The following is an 18,379-nucleotide window of genomic DNA, read 5'->3' on the forward strand; positions in this document are numbered from 1 at the left end:
ACATAAAAAACATGCAGACAAAAGCGCTTCACATAATAACAGAGACAGAAAACAACAGATATTGTAAAATTATAAAAGGCAGGATTATAAATAAAATACTAAAAAATATAATATAATCAATACAGTAAAATTAATAAAATAAGTAATAGTGGAAAGAAAAGTTCGAAAGAAAATAAGGTAGCGTTAACAAGATCAGGTGAATACAAAAAAATAAATAATCAAATAAGATTATATATGTTAAAGCAATGATTCAAATAATAATGGTTAAAATAATAATAATGAAAATGATAAAAAAAATAATAATCAAGACGCTAGTGGGTGTTTTTTTTAAGTTGCAGGCAACCGCACTCACCGGTGTGTAAACTACACTTTAATTATTATTTTCAGTTATAAAGTGTTTCCAAAAATGTAATGTGACAAAAGAAGAGTTTAAAATATTTTCTAATTCTATACTTTACATTTTCGTGTACAGCCCATCTGACGTACGGCCCTCGTCAGTCGGTGACGCTGTGTCTCTTTGTTGGCTTAGCAGCGGCGACGTTTTGTTGTTATTTTCGCTGCAGCTGAAAAACAGGCTCGGATAATTTTGGTTTTCGTATTGTTCCGCAACCAACATTTCACACACTGTAGACCTTTAGGTGTGCTTGTCACAAGTTGATAACCACCCTAGGAATGGACTCAGACGAGGGTTATAACTATGAATACGACGACGAAGACGAATGTAGCGAGGACAGCGCCGAAGAGGAGCCCGAGGACGACACCCTGGAGCTCGGAGAGGTGGAGTTGGTCGATCCCGTGGTGGCCGGTGGAGAGCGAGATGAGTGCGGGGAAACTGGTGGAGGTGGCCACGGTCCCGGCGAGGAGGAGGAGGAGGACTACCGCTTCGAGGTTCTGACTGCCGAACAGATCCTCCAGCATATGGTGGAGTGTATCAGGGAGGTCAACGAGGTCATCCAGGTAGGTATTTTGGTATGTGAGCGTCAGGAAAGACCGGGGTCCATGCTCGGCTGGAGCGTCAACAGGCCGTGGACGTTAGCTTAGCTGTTAGCTTTTTTAGGAGTAGTTTACTTGCTGGAAGTTGGCAGTTTCACAACAGTGATACGATTAACACGAGACTACTTTTTCTCAATGTAGCTTACTCTTGGGGTTACTGTTTATCTCAAATTAAGAGAATTTTAAGTTGTTAAGCGTGTAAATTCAAATGACACATGAAATTCGAATTTCACTCCAGGAAGTAGTCTGATCCCAATTGATAAGTTGGCAGAAACGTTAAGCTAAGCTAATGTTAGCTTCCAAGTTAGCTAGCCTGCTAAAAAGCAAACGTTAACCGTTATCCCACCCGGAAAGTAATAACGTCTCAAGTTCTAGGATCAGCCAACGACCATCACTCGGAGCACGTTCATCAGAATAATGTAGCCGACCGTTACTAGATTTGTCAAACAGCATCCGCGGTGTCATTATTTAATGTTGGTGGAAAGGCTTGGTCATCGAGTTGGTTAGCAAGTTATGTGCTAGTTAACCTCACTTAACGTTAATAGGCTTCAAAACTGTTTGAATGCACCACACAAACAATACTTATATTCTGGATTCATCTGTAAATGAGATGTGGGGGAAACCCAGTGGAGCCCTTCGCCTTACCGTCAACTTGGGCCTCCATTTCCTTTCACTTAACTTGGTTACAGAATAAAATGGAAAGTGATTCTGATAGGCCTCTAACCATGTACGTGTTTAAGTAATAGTTTTGTGTTTTATACTCAAGTATTTTTCTTTCTCTATTGGCAAGCTTTAAGACACAAGAGGTGAATTATCTGCAGTGGATAAAGTAAAGCCTCATGGCAGTTGTTTCCACAGTAAAGACATCTGACATGGTGATTCTGCTATTAATAGATTTTAGGTCTACCTTCATAATTTTCAGATTTTTACACACATTTTTAAAAAGTAAATCACAACATTTGTCAATGAGGTTTCAATTTTGAGAATGTGAAAGTAGAATAATCAATAAATCTTTATTATCAAGTGAGCTTGCACACACAAGGAATTTGACGTGGTGAATGGAACACTTGTACTTACCAACAAGACAGTATGGACACAACAAGACAGTAAGGACTCAACAAGACAGTAAGGACACAACAAAGCAGTAAGGACACAACAAGACAGTAAGGACAATAAATATAGAAACCTAAAGACTAACCTTAAAAATTCTAAATACAAATAAATAAATCAGATAAATGAATCTGACCACTACTTGATTTGTCAAACAGCATCCACGGTGTCATTATTTAATGTTGGTGGAAAGGCTTGGTCATCGAGTTGGTTAGCAAGTTATGTGCTAGTTAACCTAACTTAACATTAATAGGCTTCAAAACTGTTTGACTGCACCACACAAACAATACTTATATTCTGGATTCATCTGTAAATGAGATGTGAGGGAAACCCAGTGGAGCCCTTCGCCTTATCATCAACTTGGGCCTCCATTTCCTTTCACTTAACTTGGTTACAGAATAAAATGGAAAGTGGTTCTGATAGGCCTCTAACCATGTACGTGTTTAAGTCATAGTGTTGTGTTTTATACACAAGTATTTTTCTTTCTCATTCTTATACTATTGGCAAGCTTCAAGACACAAGGGGTGAATTATCTGCAGTGGATAAAGTAAAGCTTCATGGCAGTTGTTTCCACAGCAAAGACATCTGACATGGTGATTCTGCTATTAATAGTTTTGAGGTCTACCTTTATAATTTTCAGATTTTTACACACATTTTTAAAGTAAATCAAACATTTGTCAATGAAGCTGTAATGTTGAGAATGTGAAAGTATTCCAGATCCCTCAAGTTGAACATTATTTCCCTTAGAATAATGCTAGTGTCTGTACCTTCACATGTCAGTGACTGGTTTTGTACAGCGACTGCAGATTTGCAGGGGTAAAATTGCAAGAGGCATATCTTATAGTTATTTTGGCTCTGAGAGGTTTCATGTGTTGTAAAGGATAGCACAGAAAAGAGCCAAAAAAAAAATTAAAGGCACAAGTTGCACAAACATTTCCATGAATAGACATTTGTAATATTTAGTTTCAATGGGCAAAAACTAAACAGTTGGAAAACATGTCATCTTATTTAGGTCAGTCACGCATCCCAAATTACAGCCTCTTAAGAAAATACATGGAAACCAATCATTTTAACATTCACACCGGTGTGATTTACTCTAGTAGTGGTCGACTGCATTAGTTATAGTTAGGTTCACCCCAAGAAATGTGAATTTCTGTCATCTTATTGATACAATGATGTCAGTGCCTCCTCTTGAAATGACAGCTGTACTTTCAGATGATTATATCTGGGATTTATTTTTCTTTGTGCGACACGATCTTTCACCTGTTCCTGTCTGTTCATTGAGCAACAGCAGACGTGTTTACATGGCTGTATGAATCTTTCACAACAGTTGCAACCCTAATGCATCTGAATAAGATTAATAATACTACCATCTGTTTTTGAGGATTGGTCTTGTTTGAAATACTTTCTGTTTGAAGTACACATATGTATCTCAACTTGACTCCTGTATGATGGTATACCCCGATTACCACCAAGAGTTATCGAGCATAGTACTGTGACTTGAATTGCTCTGGTATTCTGATCTCATCAGGATGGAGTACAATAAGAACTGTGTGTTTGAACGATGACACAGTTTGCTTATCATGTAATTGCTGCGATCAAACTTCAAATGCTTTGCTTCATTGTGGACCTGCTGAATTGTGCCTTGTAGCATGCATACACTATGTATCTGACCTGTATCATTGTATCCAGGTATTTCAGATTGATGAGTACCATTGCCTTTAATTGTTGTAACACTTGGAATACATCATTGTGGCAACATCAGTAGCTAGAAAAGGTGATTTTAATCACAATTTACTCTTCCATTGAACTTATATCAGATCAGTTATAAACCAACAGCAGTTTTGTGTCTTTCTATTCAATGGTTAGTTTGTCAACAGCACTATCAACCGTCAGAAGGACATCAGGTGATGTTTTTTGCAGTTATACTTTGGAGCAGTTTTTAGGAAGCTGCTATCTGTTTCTATTCATATTCCACATAATACTAATCAATCCGTGACCAAACACAATCCTAAACTTGTCTTGTTTAGTGACATTTGAAGAATTTCCCCGCTGCAGCACAGTTGTAATGCTTTTGAATTTGAATAATCGTCCAATAGATGCCAATGATTATCGAATAGTATTTTGGCTTGAAATACCCATCCCTAATTCATAATTTACATAATGTTATTTGTTCATTCCTGCTTGAGGTAGTCATGAACAATTTCAAGACGAGCGTTGCTGATTAATGTTCCCTATCCATTTAGTTGAGAGTAGCCTTAAACAGCGTAACAGTGCGGTTACAGTATTACAGTGATTTACTGTACTAGAGTCTTGCTATCATATGAGCATAGTAGTATCTTGTTAACAAATATAATGCAAAGTCAAATGGCAATTTGAATTGTACTGATGTTGGTATACGCAACAGATGTCATAGGGTGGCAATGCAAGTGTGGGCTTGTGTCAGTGTCATCCTGATGTCATTGAAGTTAGCCATTTATACATCACCTTTCTGGTCAAGTACGAGGCTTATTATTATCCAAAGGTCTGAAGTAGGGATGTACATTTCAAGTATTTTCCATGAGCGATTTTTAGAAATGTTAACGATCGATTATCTATTAATCAATTAAAGAAAACCATTATTATTATTCTTATGTCAAAAAGCAATGCCAAATATGTTTTTTCCCCCAAAATTATATTTTCTACAGCAACAAAGTGCATATGACTGGCGGTATTGAATACGGGTACATGTTTAACACTGATTATTAACAATCAGGCTCATAAAAATATTCTCCGCAGACATAGTCTTATAAAGTGATGGCTCATAATACTAACAGAAAAGTACTTCAGACTCACTGTCCAGTTTTCTGCCTACTCGTTCTTATTGAGAAAAAAAATACTAATTATAAGTTGCAATAGGGAAGGTCACGATTGAGAAATTGTCAAATGTAAAATTATTCTTTATATCTAAACAAACAATTTCATGTTCTTCTTAGAATCCTGCAACGATAACCCGCATCCTTCTCAGTCACTTCAACTGGGATAAGGAGAAGCTCATGGAAAGGTAAGAATAAGTTCCTGTTTCTACTTGCTGCCTGTTAAACTCTGAACTCGCAAGTCTATTCCCTGAGATGTTCCTGGAGAACTCAACTCACTTGATACCTTTTTAACACTGTGGTCATTTCTTCATCTCATTTTCTGCAGGTATTTTGATGGCAACCTTGACAAGCTTTTCTCCGAGTGTCACGTAATTAACCCCAGTAAGAAGCCTCGCATCCGTCCTCCAATCAACACTAGATCATCGGCACAGGACATGCCATGTCAGATCTGCTATCTGAACTTCCCCAACTCTGTGAGTCCCATCATGACAGCAGCAATGGCTGCTCTAAGGGGAATGTGTGCTCAGATCTGAGCTGTGCTACTGCAATAGAGACTTTGTTGAAAATTAGACACTGAAGCTGCATCTTGGCTTAATACAGCAAGCAAGACCAAGGGCACATTTCAACTTCTATAACGCAAGGGGACAGAAACTGAGGGCTCGTCATTATGACATTGTATTCTTTCTATATTGTTTTTCAGGACTAGCAATTGAAAAGGGGGCAAGGTAACTTGACTTAACACCAATAAGTGGTGACATCTTTGTAAAAGATTATTTTTTTTCTTCCAATCAGCCCTAATTAGAGACGCAATATCTTAGTCTAGGTAAGAACGCCCACTGTATTCACTCTCGATTTTTATCAGCTCTTTATCATCACTGCCAGGGTCTGAAATTAACACCTGCCAAGTGCAAAATGTGAGTAGGTTTTCCGTTTGACAAGTAATTCTCAGAAGGCGATGCACCATGTGGTGGGTAAATGTTTTTACCACTAGAGTTGTGTGATTTAAAGATAACACTGCAGCGTTTTTACCGCATTTCAGGGTAGCTACAACTGCTGCCTGGGTATCTGAGCTATGAGGGGTTGGGCTGACACATTAAACATAACATTAATAACACTTAACACAGATGCACACATGCCCGCACACACAGAACAAGGCCAGCCACCACACACTGCTTTATTGTACAGGACATCAGTCGTTTCGGTCGTTTTTTTCCAGAGTAGAACTTAAACATGGCTATTTAACGAAACATGCCAGATAGTCAGTCCTTATCTTTTTTTTTCTGTCTTCACAAGAGGCTTAATATTTCTTTATTTTTTTCAAGAGAAGACCGGATGTCCACTCAATGAGTTTACTTTCTGCTTGTTCTGCCCATCCCTCACCTCACTGTTACAGACGCACACAGTGCTCGATATTATAGTTATCACGCCGCTTCTGTAAATGCTCTGATTATTGTGGGAATTCTCCTGTGTAACTTCAACTGATGCCATTGTTTAGTAAGGGCAGCCGAATGTATGGGATCAAAACCAACATGTTACATAGGTTTTGATCGGTTTGATATGCCAACAACGTCAAGCTTCCTCCTCATGCAACTCAGCTGTTGTAAAAAAAGTTCACAGGTGAAAACACATGAACACTTGAAATAATTTAAGGTGATGTGCAAATGTGTGTGTGAGTTTATATGGGGGAGAGAACAGAAGCATGATCAGCAGATTTAGGTTTCTGTGAGGAAAGCACCATATTAATGTAGATAAAGTGGATTTTATATTGGGCTAAACAACCTACTGTATAATAATAATGATAATAATAAATGGTATTTATATAGCGCCTTTCAAGAAACCCAAGGTTGCTTCACAGGGTCAGGTAGGGGGTCTGGGGGTTAGGTGGGGATATCTAACGGGGAAAGGCCTTGAGGAAAAGGTGCGTTTTGACTGCTTTCTGAAAAGTGTCCAGGGTTGGGGCGCTGCGGATGTCGGGTGGGAGAGAATTCCACAGAGTGGGGGCTGCCACACCGAAGGCTCTGTCCCCAAAAGTCTGCAGCTTAGTCCGGGGGATGGAGAGGAGACCTAGGTCCGAAGACCGTAGGTTGGTAGATGGAGTGTGTTGGTGGAGGAGGTCAGCCAGGTATTGGGGGGGCAAGGGCATGCAGGGACTTGTAGGTGAGGAGGAGAGGTTTATAGGAGATGCGGTACTTAACAGGGAGCCAGTAGGGGTGATGTCCTGCCCGGGCTTGGTGTGCGTGATAACCCTGGCAGCAGAGTATATATTATTTCAAATATTTTTTATATCTTGCTATTCCGAATGTTAACTTGGCCAGCCACAGCAAGCAATACATGGTGAAAGTTATCATTTCTGAGTAATTTTAGAGAAGGAATGTGGATGACTAGTTAATTCCATTAAAATAAGATTCTCTGAATATTAAGACACTAGGGTTAGTGTGGGCACCCTTTGTATCCATTAGCTTACAAAATAGTTCTTGTGGCCCACATATCCCAGCCATTTTCCTGTGTGGCCCTCTTTGTAGTTGATAGCCTTGATTTAAATTGATTAATGATTGTTAAACTTAACTAATTTAGCTTCAGATATTGCTCTGGCCTCTTCTTTTTAGAGTTTGTACTCAACTTACTACCTTAACAATACCTTTCCACAGATAAAACTTTTGCTTTGAAAAGGATTCTGGGAGTGCTTCCATACTGTCTTATTCATGCTTTTGACAGAAATATAGCAGATGCAGAGCCAATAAGGCTTTCAATGTGTCATTTGTGTGTGTATTTTGGCTGAGATCCATGGATGGCTTGTGGAAAAAAAAAATTAGTGAGCCTTCTATTCTCTAAATGTTCAGCATGTGAGACACATGTGAGACGGGCTGCTGAATGAACAGGCTGATCTGTCAACATGCACGCCAAAAAAAAGAAAATTAAGCCGTCATAGAGCCAACACACTTCCTGTGTGAATTGCCCAGGGGTTCAGTTGGCGTACCTAACCGCACCACACTGTACTGAACCAAAGCAAACAGTATTGTGCTTGCTGTGCCTCTTACTGGCAGAGGAAGTGAAAATGTTTGTAGAGCAAGTTGACCCCAAGAGTCCCATCATGAATTAAAGGGCATTTGGTTATTTTAAACAATCAGTACTGTAGTAGTGATGAATCACCAAAAAGATCAAGTCAGTGCTGAACAGGTAAGGCTTGTCCAGACTTCAGTTTTTTACAATCCTCAGTGACCAAATGCACCAAAGTAACTGAGCAGAATACATGTTGCTACAGTTTGGTTGAGATGGTGGATCTTAGTTTATGGTGCTTCTGTTTTGGAAAGGCTGCATCATTGCCTACTGTACTTAACTGCTGACAACTGTGTTATTACCACAGCCAGAGCTGAGCAATACATTGAATATATTGAGATATTGTATCTGTGATTTGGTACTATTCATAGACTGTATAAAATATGGACGTAGTAACCGTGACGTCACCCATCTGTTCCTGAGCGCTGCATTGAAGCAAATCAACGGCAGCAGCCATACTGGAAATGCGGAACTCAACCAGGCATAGTGTGACGTAAAGGGGCGGGGTTTGAGCCTCCTAGCCAACAGCTATGTGTTCCTGTCTGCGAGTCAAGTCAGTCATGTCCTTATTTGGGCAAAAACTTGTAATCCTAATATCTTCTGAACCGTCGCGTCAGAAAAAAATTCACCCCCCCTTCAGTGTGTGTTGATAGAGAAATTAGCTACGTAGAGCCAAGCTGTTTTTTGAACCAGGCTGTAAACATGTTTATTAATGCTGCAAAGATCGTCTTTTTTGAATTGGTGTGTATGTGGTTTCCGGTGTTTCTGCAGCCAGTCTCAAGCGGATTCTTGATGAATTGCAGTTTATAACACTGCCGCATGGGCTTCATATTTTGAGACCGGAGGTTGCCGCTTGGTAATATTTAAAAAATAAAAAAGCAAAGGAAAGAAAATCCAAATTTTCTCTCTGAATATTGTTGGGCCCTCTTTGCTCAAACCCTCCCACCTCACTTACTTTCTACAGACACACACACACACACACACACACACACACACACACACACACACACACACACACACACACACACACACGACATCATGACTTCTAGCGTTGATGAAGAGTTTGTTCTCAGTCTCATCAGTCCTTTGGAACTAGTTTGAGTTTGCAGCAGCAGGACAACCACTTTATTTCAACATCTCAAATCGAGGCAATCAGCTGAGTAGTAGAGATGTATCTCACTGAGGTGCACAAAACCGCTACAGCCAACAAACACCTGCTAAATAAGCAGCCAACCTTAGCTGAATCGTTTTCTGATTTCATTTCATATGAAAAGAAAGACATGGTTGAAAGTTATTACGGATGCAGTCACCCTGCTTATCACCAAAAATATGGCGGCCATAATATACAGTGGAAAAGCCTTGGTGTATCTACATGCTTAAAACTGTCGACACCCAGGTATGTGCCACCAGGCTGCCAGTATTTTGTTGAAGTTGCCCTTCCTCATCTGTACAGCTGTGCAGGTGAAAAGATCAGTCGAGAGCTGGACCACATGTCGTTTTTTTCCCACTGCAACAGACATATGGTCCAATTGAACCACGCGCAGCCTCACATGAGTCCAACAGTGACTTTTATTAATGATGATTAGGTTTTGCAAGGTGTTGTCCTGCTCATAGCTTACTCCCCTGATGACCACCAAGGTTAGCTAATTGCCCAAGGGCTAAAAAACTTTTGAGCCATTCAAGTTTGGTGTTATCTGAGTTTTTATTGTTGGGCCATATCACCGGGCCCTGACCACAGCCACTGAAATGGCAATCTGATCTGAGCACTTGCAAAAGAAACCTCTTGAATATTTTTGGCTTTGCTCATGAGCACATGAAATACTCATTGGTTATTTTGATCAGTTTGCTAAAACGTAATATTCCTATAATCTTCAACATTTGATACAGTAATAATCTTGTGATGTCTTGTGTGCCTTACTTACAAGGTTCTTGTCTCTCTCAGTACTTTACAGGCCTGGAGTGTGGACACAAGTTCTGCATGCAGTGCTGGGGAGATTACCTGACCACCAAAATCATAGAAGAAGGAATGGGACAGGTACTTACTCTAAATGTTTTCAGGGTACGAGGTACTGATCAATGTTACCCCCCTTTTTAAAAAAAAAAAAATTTATGATTTATTTTTGTATTGTTTATTTTCACAGTGAACAAGCATAAACAAACAGTGGCACCCTGAATGGCAAGGACCACCTAGAACTAAAATAAACACAATACAATTACATACAAAGAAAAATAATAATCATAGCATCAACAACTACATACACAAAAAATAAATAAAACCAGATGCACAGACAGCTTAAAAATTTACAGTGCTTCTTTTGGGGTTCTACCACAGTCTTTCCACAATTGTTTACATCATTATTGTAGTTCAACTGAAATCATTCTCCTCTTTTCTGAGTTGGGAACATCTTCAGTCAGACATTAAAAATGAGTGATAATGCCCCCACTTCAAGTCATACTCCTCCACCCTATCTAGAAGCCTGTATGATAATCTTTCCAGGGCAGCAAGCTGACCAAGAGAGGTGTGCCATGAAGATAAAGCTGATGCTGAGGAGGCCTTCCATTCTTTAACTAGAGTTTTCCTTCTTAACATAAGGACAGACTTGGTCCAGTCTGCAAGTGGTGGAGCCAGGTTACCTAGAGCAGAGGGATCACCCAAAATAAACAAGCTGGGAGTAAAGGGGATATCCTGGCCAGTCATTTTTTTCTACTGTGGTGTGTACCCCTCGCCAAAACTCCTGAACCCTGGGGCAGCTACAGAGCATATACTAGAGTACCATCTTTATCATGACACCTTCAGCCCACTGGGGTGTCAACTAGACCCAATATATGCAGCCTGGATCATAACTGTGTCACTAATGATTTACCTTCTGTGTTTTCCCCCTCAGACCATTTCTTGCCCCGCTCATAGTTGTGACATTTTGGTCGATGACAACACAGTCATGTGAGTATCTGTTTGTATTTATTTTGATGTATCCTGCATATTGGTTGCTTGTGCTGTACATGTTTGTGACTAATGCAGTGTTTCTGGAAAAAAAATGCATCATGCTTTTTTTGTTTGTTTGTTTTTAAATACCAGCATCTAGAAATACAGTGAAGTTACAGACTACTGGACAAGGATATATTTCACTTAGAAAAATAATTTGCTGTATTGCGATGAAATATTCTAACACATCTACATTGCAAGGTAGAGAAGGTGTAACTTTGTACATACATACCTTCATTTTGAAAGAATGGACACTAATCTCCTTTACTAGCTGTTAAGCTGACAGTAATTGTCTTAACCTACATTCTGAACTGACCAGCTATCAAGAGAGCTAATGATGTTTTAACTGACCAGTTCAGGGTGCAACACACACAGAAGCATGTGCTTCTCCTGTCAGGGGTTCATCGTGAAATGCCTGTTGTTTCTCTTCGTATGTAGCCTGCACTAGGCTGTGTTCACACTGCAGGCCTCAATGCTAAATTCTGTTTGATTGCTCGAATATGTTTTTCTTTGTCTGTGTATAACATTCCCATGTGAACAGGCCCAATCTGAGCCACAAGGGCAAAATAACAACAACAAAGACGCCACACGCAGCACAGTCTTTATGGTTTTATGCTGAAGTTGATGTGCAGTGGAAGCTGGTAAATCTACAAGAAGATGACAGTGAGGAGAAAGGGGTTAAAGAGAGTCAACATTTTATTAATGACTTTCTGTGGAGCAATGGCAGCTACGTCAGCACAGAGATGTGCAGTCTGAGTCAGTAGTGCTGGGCTCAGGATGTCACTGGATTTGGAAGACAACAATGTTATTAGGTTTCCAATCAGCGGAGGGGCTGCAAGTTAACTTACCTATTTCAAAGTTAGCTTTGTGGCTGCCAGCTGCTCTGGCTCTGCTCTCCAGAGTTTCGGGCTCCTCTTCAGGTGCATCATCAGAGCTATTAAGCAGCTCTAATGACTGACAGCTGGGTTTAACACCCAGAGGTCAAGCTCATTGTAAAACGGGCAGGTGATCCGGCCACAACCCGTACGTTGGTGAGAGTCCATAGCTTCTTTAAACCCGGCTTTAAGGTTCTTCACTTTTCGTTGACACTGTGGCTATGTTCTGTCATTTCTTTAGATGTGCTGTCGTTTTGCTAGTAAAGTAGTGTCAGCTCAAATACTTGAAAAGGTTTGACTCCACTGACTCACTCCATATCCCACCAGTGCAGAACTGTGATGTGTGTCGCTCAAGCATTGCAGTCACATGTTCAACGATCCGACCTGTATCTGATTTTGGACCACATAAGAAAGTGCTGATCACACTGTCATTAAAACATTTGATGTGAGTCACATATGAGCAATTTGTGTCCCTCTGACCTGCAGTGTGAACATAGCCTTAGTTTTTATTTGTATTTATATGATATGCTTTTGGTTTATAGCCTTTATCTGCAGGTGAATGAATGTTAACAGTGTAGTGTTAACTTGAGCACCTCAGGAAAATGTGAATTGGTTTGTCATTTTCCTATTTTCTGAATTGTTGATTACAAGATGTGCAGTGCATTGAATTTGAAGAGAGGAAACTTAACCTAAGTCACCCATTCTATGCTTTAAGGCTAATAAATGATTTGGCTTCTCCTACAGGCGCCTCATAACAGATTCAAAAGTAAAGTTGAAGTACCAGCATTTAATTACGAATAGTTTTGTAGAGGTAAGCTTCCATATTTTTCTCCCTTATTTACTAATATAAAGAATATCAAACCTCAAATGATGCTGTTTAACTGCTAGTTTATCTTTGTATGCACGCCTTGAAATAGCAGGAACATCTTTGAGCGGGACTGTCAGTTAAACTATGATTTAATTGTATGTCTTTACTCTCATTTCAAAGTGCAATCGACTGTTAAAGTGGTGCCCTGCACCAGACTGCCATCATGTTGTCAAAGTCCAGTATCCAGATGCCAAGCCAGTGAGGTGCAAGTGTGGCCGTCAGTTCTGGTGAGACACTTTGTGGAAACAACAGTTAAAACAACAATGAATGAGTGCGAATCTTTGATGCTCATTTGTTTTTGTGTAACATGATGTGATTTTGACTTGTGATTCCTCCCCTGCATGCAGCTTCAACTGTGGAGAGAATTGGCATGATCCTGTCAAGTGTAAGGTAAGCGGTCAACATTTTATCACTTCTGAAAAATGAACCTATTCATTCGGGGTGTAACGATTATTTTTAACAACGATTCGATTCACGATTTGTGGTTGCTGATACGATTAAAGGAAGATATTGATTCATTTAGAACAATACGATCCAAACCGATTCAGTGACTTGAAATCGATTCAGTAACTTTTCAGCCAAAAATTCAAACAGTGTGACCGTGAAATAAATACCTTGATACTGGAAAGTCCTAGATTCCTGTTGTTTCTTGTAAGGGAATCAGGTATAAATTAATTATGGATATAAACAAACAAGGCCTGAGGCTTCTGCATAGCTGATGTTACCTTGCTATGTTACCTTGCCTCTGTAGTTATCCTCCATCATGCTCTGCCGGGCAAAAATGCACAGACCTGCCGGCGCTGATGACGTAGGAGACACACATGGCTGTTGTAAAAACAGAAAAGCATAGAACTGAGATGAATAGATCTGCCAATATGGATCACACTATATATCGGCCCCTTGTCACCGATATCCGACCTGGCTTGTTGAGTCCGATCTAGCTGATATTCGATACCAAGATCGGATCGGTGCATCCTTATTTAAAACGATGTTGGATCGATACATGTCGTCCCTAAGGCCAACTTGCTGAGCACAAATCAATGTAGTCGGATTGTAGGAATATAAATCGATACATCCCTGTAGTAGATGAATCGTTACACCCCTACTATTCATCAGCATCCCGAGTGAGATTCCGTTTCCATAAGCATTCATCGCAACAGAATGATTTCTGACTCTTATTTAATTTTTTTTGTAGTGGCTGAGAAAATGGATCAAGAAGTGTGATGATGACAGTGAAACTTCAAACTGGATTGCAGCAAATACAAAGGTAGGAGGGGAATTAGTAATGCTGTCTTGTTCGTTTAACAGTATATTGGTAGGGGAGTCATGTGATGACCCCAGATAAATGTCACTACTTTCAATTGAAGCAGTAAGACCCTCATTAATCATCTCTCACCTCCTAACAGGAGTGTCCTAAATGCCATGTGACCATTGAGAAAGATGGTGGCTGCAACCACATGGTTTGTCGGAACCAGAACTGCAAAGCCGAGTTCTGCTGGGTCTGCCTGGGTCCATGGGAACCCCACGGCTCAGCTTGGTGAGTACAAAAAAGAAGTGTTACTTTTGGATCCATGTTTGAATGATGTCAAAGTATGTCTTCTTATTGTTGTTAGTGTTTCCACAATCACATACAGTAACAAAACATGACAAAAGATCACTGTTGAACATAAGTGTTGTATTTTACAGTATTCAGGAAAACATAACGATAGTTCTAACCAGGCAATGACCTTTCAGGTACAACTGCAATCGCTACAATGAAGATGATGCCAAGGCAGCCAGAGACGCTCAAGAGGTACAAATTGATTGTTACTGCATTCCAAAATCACTGCAGGCTTTTTTTTATTTGTTGTTGTTAAAGTTTTTTTCTATTTCCCAAAATCCTTGATGTGTTGGATTCATGATAAGTATCTTATTCCATTTTCCTGCACTGAGAAAGGAGTCTTGTCTCTAACTCTAGCAAATATGATTTAGATATTTCATTTCTTATGATCCAGTTCTCAGTGCGTTTGAAGATTTGAACTCTGGCACAAGTATTGTTGATTATGCTTTGAGTTAAATCCAGTCTAATTCTGTGTTGTGCAGCGCTCCAGGGCAGCCTTGCAGAGGTACCTGTTCTACTGCAACCGCTACATGAACCACATGCAGAGCCTGCGCTTTGAGCACAAGCTCTACGCTCAGGTCAAGCAGAAGATGGAGGAGATGCAGCAGCACAACATGTCCTGGATCGAGGTGCAGTTTCTGAAGAAGGCTGTGGATGTGCTGTGCCAGTGCCGCTCCACACTCATGTTCACTTACGTCTTTGCCTTCTACCTCAAGAAGAACAACCAGTCCATTATTTTTGAGGTATGTTACAGGGTGCCATCTTCAAAAAAAAAATTAAATCAAAAATGGTGTCAAGTGTTCATCTAGCCTGTCTTAATATAAGAAATCATAGTTTTCTCAAGCATCAGAATAAATAAACAAAAAAGGGTCCAGAACATTTGTCACCTCAGTGTTGGAAGGTGCAGATGGAACAAATTTGGGCCAGACTCCCTGTAGTCCGAGCGGGGCCCGACTTCATGTAGTCTAAGCGGGGCCCGACTTCATCTAGTCCGAGTGGGGCCAGACTTGCTGTAGTCCGAGCGGGGCCAGACTTCCTGTAGTCCTAGCGGGGCCTGACTTCATGTAGTCCGAGCAGGGCCAGACTTCATGTAGTCCCAGCGGGGCCAGACTTCTTGTTGTCCCAGTGGGGCCAGACTTCCTGTTGTCCCAGTGGGGCCTGACTTCATGTAGTCCTAGCGGGGCCTGACTTCATGTAGTCCTAGCGGGGCCTGACTTCATGTAGTCCGATAGGGGCCAGACTTCATGTAGTCTGATAGGGGCCAGACTTCCTGTAGTCGGAGCGGGCCTGACTTCCTGTTGTCCGAGCGGGGCCAGACTTTCTGTAGTCCGAACGGGGCCTGACTTCATGTAGTCCGAGCGGGGCCTGACTTCATGTAGTCCGAGCGGGGCCTGACTTCATGTAGTCCGAGCGGGGCCTGACTCCCTGTAGTCCGAGCGGGGCCTGACTCCCTGTAGTCCGAGCGGGGCCTGACTCCCTGTAGTCCGAGCGGGGCTTAAGCAGGAAACCCTAAACTTAAGAACACATCGGGATGGACAGTCAGCATTAGGTCTCTTAATCCATGCTGTGACAGTTCTTTTTTTGTCTTCATCAGAACAACCAGGCAGACCTGGAAAACGCCACTGAGGTGCTCTCTGGCTACCTAGAGCGAGACATCTCCCAGGATTCCTTGCAGGATATCAAGCAGAAAGTACAAGATAAGTACAGGTGAATTTGAGAGGAATCACACACTCTACCTTTTAATCTTTTGATGTTGTTTGTTTCTTGGTTTCTAAAAAATGTTTGTGTCCCTGCAGATACTGTGAGAGCAGGCGAAGAGTGCTGCTACAGCACGTGCATGAAGGCTATGAGAAGGATCTGTGGGAGTACATTGAGGATTGAGGACACGTCCCAATGCAAAGGACTCTTGAGTATCTTGACAAACTAGAGCGCTGATGCAATTTAACAGGGCAGCACGGGCCTTCTGCCGCCTCTCTTTGGCAAACCAACCACTTTTTGCATCATTTTCCTGGATTTGTTTAACAAAATCTTCAAAGTAAATTATATTTAAATAAAAGGTAGAGTAATAAAAGAGTGTACTACAGTATTGTTAGCAACAGAGTGGAGTCTTGAGAAAGCAGAAATCCATCTTCAACAAATACATCCTTTTGGCTTGTATTGTAACACCTCCCCTACACTTGACCTGATATTATTTCTCTTTGTTTTTTTTTTTGTTTTGTTTTTTTTTTGCTTGTGAATCTTTTCTGTTTTGATTTTGATTTTTTTGTTTTCCCATTAGTGTGAAAATGTTTTTTTGTTTTTTTTTCAACACAGCTTTAATTGTCCTGGCCATGTCTGCATTATGTGGTGAGATCCTTATCTGAGGTGGCTGAATGTTGAAATGCTGGTTGCAAAGGGGCAAAGACATTTCAGGGGGGAGAAGAAAAAAAAATCAAAAGAACAAAATAGTAAATCTGTATTTTTCAATTTGTAAATAGTCCATATTGCATGGAAGTTAAAGAGCAAGAGTGGCACGTGTTTGCATAATTTTGAAATTTTGAAATATTTATTCTTTACCAATATTGAAAAAGGTGTACTTTTGCCACGTAGGTTGAGTCTGTCTACTCCCTCCATAGAGTGTAGGGAGCTGGGAGGTCTTTGGCAATAAGGCATTCGCCCTATCATCCTCAGTCTCGTCAGAGCAGTGCACAAGTTACACTGTATCAGTAACTCTAAATGGGGACTGATAGAAAGAATTTCTCCTAGTTGCCAAATGATCTTAATGAAGACTTGGTAAAAGTGCACAGACAATATAGAAAACCAAGAGAAAAATAAGTTTTACAAATCAAAGGTAAGGTAGAACGCTCCGGCCCCGTGTTCCTCGATTCTAACCTTTACCGTACCCTCTTAGTTGTTTTTAGAGGTGTTTGACATTTAAGAACTATACTAATTATTTGCAAGAGCCAAACTGAGTGACATTCACTCTTTTTTTTCTTCTTTTTTCTCTCTTTCCCGATGTGGCTTGAGGTTGCCCTCTTAAAGCTCAACTTGCACCTTGGGGATTGAATGAGGGTAATAGAATGTACTACCAGCACTGCTCTGTAGTGCTGCTTATTGGACTGGATCACTGTCAAACAGGTTCAGGCATTTTGCATCACTCTTGCAGGGAGAACTTGGAAGGGCGTGGGGGCTGATAGTGGCCATGCCTCTTTGAAGAGATCTCCTACTTTGCAGTGAGACTGAACATCGCTTTAAACTACACTTCACAGATTAACTTGCAGGATCCTTAGGCAGATGAGGAATAAAGGGCAAACTTCTAAAAGTTGTAGGACTGTTTTATAACATTGTTATGCTTTTGCATTAAAGACTGTATTTTTCGCACATGGGTTGAGCATTCGACATTGAAATGTCAGTGCCCCTCCAGGTTTGCATTGTTCAATGTGGTGGTTGCTCTGGGTGTCAAGTTCTCTGCTTGTAAATGCTCATTCATGTCTCTGCAATATGGCAGTCTTCACAAGATTGACTGGAGGGAACATGAATAAACAGGCACTGATGCAAGTCAGAAGATGACACCAAAGTGTCAGCTTTCATTAAAACACATCCTTTAACCCAATTTCAGATCTTTGGGGTATTCTCTCCCTAATGCTTCTTATGTGTTCAAACTTATTATTTTATCCTAGCAGATTATAAACTGTATTGTTTATTTGAATAAATGTCATGAGAAATCTCATTTTTGGGAGTACTGTGTGAGTCATTAGAGTAGGATTGGTCTCAGTCATATTAATTACCCAGACATCTTTGATGCATTTCTGCGCTGTGTATTTTGCAATGTACTGTACCACAGACTTTGGCAGGGCTGTGTCTTCCGGATTTAAATGAAATTAATTTGGTTACTTTAATAACTTTAAAAAAATGTTAGTTTTTACTTTTACTTGCAGATTGTGTGATAACGATTGGGTGGTTGTTTGTATGATGTCACTTCTGAATTAATTTTGTTTCACAAGTAACCGATGATGACACACTTTGAATGGATGATGATAAAAGATGGGCTTTTTT

At 40.5% G+C, this 18,379-nt stretch overlaps 1 protein-coding gene across 1 annotated transcript; it reads left to right on the forward strand.

Moving 5' to 3' along the window:
* Positions 1-318: 318 nt before the first annotated feature.
* On the forward strand, positions 319-18,053 carry arih1 (ariadne ubiquitin-conjugating enzyme E2 binding protein homolog 1 (Drosophila)). The gene is made up of 14 exons (XM_034685476.1): positions 319-957; positions 5,079-5,146; positions 5,287-5,434; positions 9,961-10,053; positions 10,904-10,959; positions 12,621-12,687; positions 12,865-12,971; positions 13,092-13,134; positions 13,940-14,011; positions 14,151-14,281; positions 14,479-14,536; positions 14,827-15,087; positions 15,939-16,051; positions 16,141-18,053. The coding sequence occupies exons 1-14, from the start codon at positions 673-675 to the stop codon at positions 16,223-16,225; spliced, it is 1,587 nt and encodes a 528-aa protein (XP_034541367.1). The 5' UTR covers positions 319-672; the 3' UTR covers positions 16,226-18,053.
* Positions 18,054-18,379: the final 326 nt, after the last annotated feature.

Source organism: Notolabrus celidotus, chromosome 6, assembly GCF_009762535.1.
Source record: "Notolabrus celidotus isolate fNotCel1 chromosome 6, fNotCel1.pri, whole genome shotgun sequence".
Lineage (NCBI taxonomy): Eukaryota > Metazoa > Chordata > Actinopteri > Labriformes > Labridae > Notolabrus > Notolabrus celidotus.

Excerpts from the sequence above, each read along its gene's own strand:
- arih1 (XM_034685476.1), top strand. The coding sequence starts at position 673 with ATGGACTCAGACGAGGGTTATAACTATGAATACGACGACGAAGACGAA. Across the intron at positions 10,054-10,903 it reads TAGAAGAAGGAATGGGACAG|ACCATTTCTTGCCCCGCTCA; the intron begins GTACTTACTCTA and ends TTTCCCCCTCAG. Across the intron at positions 13,135-13,939 it reads ATGATCCTGTCAAGTGTAAG|TGGCTGAGAAAATGGATCAA; the intron begins GTAAGCGGTCAA and ends TTTTTTTTGTAG.